Source organism: Brassica oleracea, chromosome C7 (genome assembly GCF_000695525.1).
Source record: "Brassica oleracea var. oleracea cultivar TO1000 chromosome C7, BOL, whole genome shotgun sequence".
Classification (NCBI taxonomy): domain Eukaryota; kingdom Viridiplantae; phylum Streptophyta; class Magnoliopsida; order Brassicales; family Brassicaceae; genus Brassica; species Brassica oleracea.
The window spans coordinates 18,215,018-18,217,041 of record NC_027754.1 but is presented as its reverse complement, the minus strand read 5'-3'; the positions used below and the strand labels follow the sequence as shown (position 1 = coordinate 18,217,041).

Below are 2,024 nucleotides of genomic sequence, written 5' to 3'. Positions count from 1 at the left end.
GAATATAAATTTACATTCTCAGCATATAAGACAACGAAAACTTTGTATGTGGCTAAGTGTCGTGTTCAAGGATGTGGTTGGAAGCTTAGAGCGAGTGTGAAGCATGGGCCAAAGACATTTTGGGTGACAAAATATTCGAAAACCCATACATGTTCAATGGCGGATCGAATGGATCAACAGCGGATCGAATGGCTCAACGGAAACATTTTACTCCGAAATATGTTGCAAGACTATTTATAGAACGGGTTGGGATTATAGATGGGCTTACACCGAAGCATATCAAAGACGCGATGAGGAACATGTTTGGGATGAAGCTAGATTACAACACTTCGTATAGAGCTTTGTTATCTGCGCAAGAGTTGGTGAGAGGAACAGCAGAAGATGGATATGAGAATCTGCCTTCTTATTTGCGTCAGATCGAGATATCGAATCCGGGAACTGTCACATGTCTTGTGAAAGATGGTGAAAACAGATTTAAGTATCTATTCCTATCTTTTGCAGCTTCGATAGCTGGTTTTAACTATCTTAGGAGGGTTATTGTGGTGGATGGGACTCATCTATGTGGAAAGTATGAAGGAGTTATGCTAGTTGCTGCTGCCCAAGATGGTAATTTTCAGATTTTTCCATTGGCTTTTGCGATTGTGGATGCGGAGAATGATGAGTCGTGGGAATGGTTTTTTACCCAATTGCGGAGATGTGTTTCAGATCAGTATGCTTTGGTGATAGTTTCTGACAGGCACGGTTCCATTAAGAAGGCGTGTGAGAAGGTTTTCCCTTGGGCAAGGCGAGGAATATGCTATTATCATCTACAACAGAACATAGTCCAAAAGTTCAAGGGAAAGCACATGTTGTACTTGGTCAAAGGCGCTGCTTATGCACATACGCTTTTCGATTTTAACCACTACATGGATGAGATACGGAGTATAAACCCAAACCTTGCAACATATTTGGAGAGTGCTGATGTCTCGTTATGGTCACGAGTTCCTACATGGATGAGATACGGAGTATAAACCCAAACCTTGCAACATATTTGGAGAATGCTGACGTCTCTTTATGGTCACGAGTTCACTTTCAAGGTGACAGATACAACATAAAGACTAGCAACATCGCAGAATCCATCAACTCCGCACTTAAGCCAGCCAAAGGATTCCTAATCTCATTCCTTCTTGAATTTATACGCTAGAAGCTAGGAAGGTGGTTCTTTATAAGAAGAGAAGATGCTTTGAGTCTCACATCACATCATAGTCGGGGAATCGAAAACTTGTTGGCTATTCGTGAAGAGTATGCAGATATGATGAATGTGGAGCGTATTGATGGTTGGCGATTTGTTGTGAGAGGAGGACATCGAGATTGTGTTGTTGACTTGGAACTTCAGAGGTGTCAATGTGGTGTGCTTGATATTGAGAAGATACCTTGTTCACATGCCATTGCAGCTGCAAAGGATGCAAATATTCATGTCACTACGCTTGTATGCCCATCCTATTCAAAGAATTATCTTTATGCAGCATACGCGGCAAATATATATCCCAAAAGTGACGTTTTGGAAGCTCCCAACACTGATGACACATCACCTGCCAATGAAGAAGAAGCTCCCAACACTGATGACACAACACCTGCTAATGAAGAAGGAGCTGATAAGGCACGCAAATGTCTTCCTCCAGAGGTCAACCGTGGAAGGGGTAGGCAAAAGAATTCGAGGTGGCAGTCTTGGCTAGAAATTTCCAGGATGAGGGGAAACCAACCGCGAAACCTGCACAAGGATTATAGTTGCTCCCAGTGCAAACAACCAGGTCACACTCGTCCTAACTGTCCAGGTTAACCCGGTATTGTCTGTCTTATTGCTTTAGATGTTGTCTTATGTCTTGTGTGAAACTTATTAGTTGTATTGTTGCTTTGGATGTTGTCTTATTGCTTTGGATGTTGTCTTATGTCTTATGTCTTAATGTGTTAGTCTTCTGTTACAGAACGCAGACTTCTTTTGTAGTCTTCTTTTACAGAACGCAGACTTCTTTTATAGTCTTCTA

The 2,024-nt window shown here is 41.9% G+C and overlaps 1 protein-coding gene across 1 annotated transcript; it reads left to right on the top strand.

The window, feature by feature from the left end:
• Positions 1–290: 290 nt before the first annotated feature.
• On the top strand, positions 291–1,819 carry LOC106302746. The gene is made up of 2 exons (XM_013739193.1): positions 291–1,004; positions 1,184–1,819. Exons 1-2 carry the CDS (start codon positions 291–293, stop codon positions 1,817–1,819), a joined length of 1,350 nt encoding a protein of 449 aa, XP_013594647.1.
• The last annotated feature ends 205 nt before the right edge of the window (positions 1,820–2,024 follow it).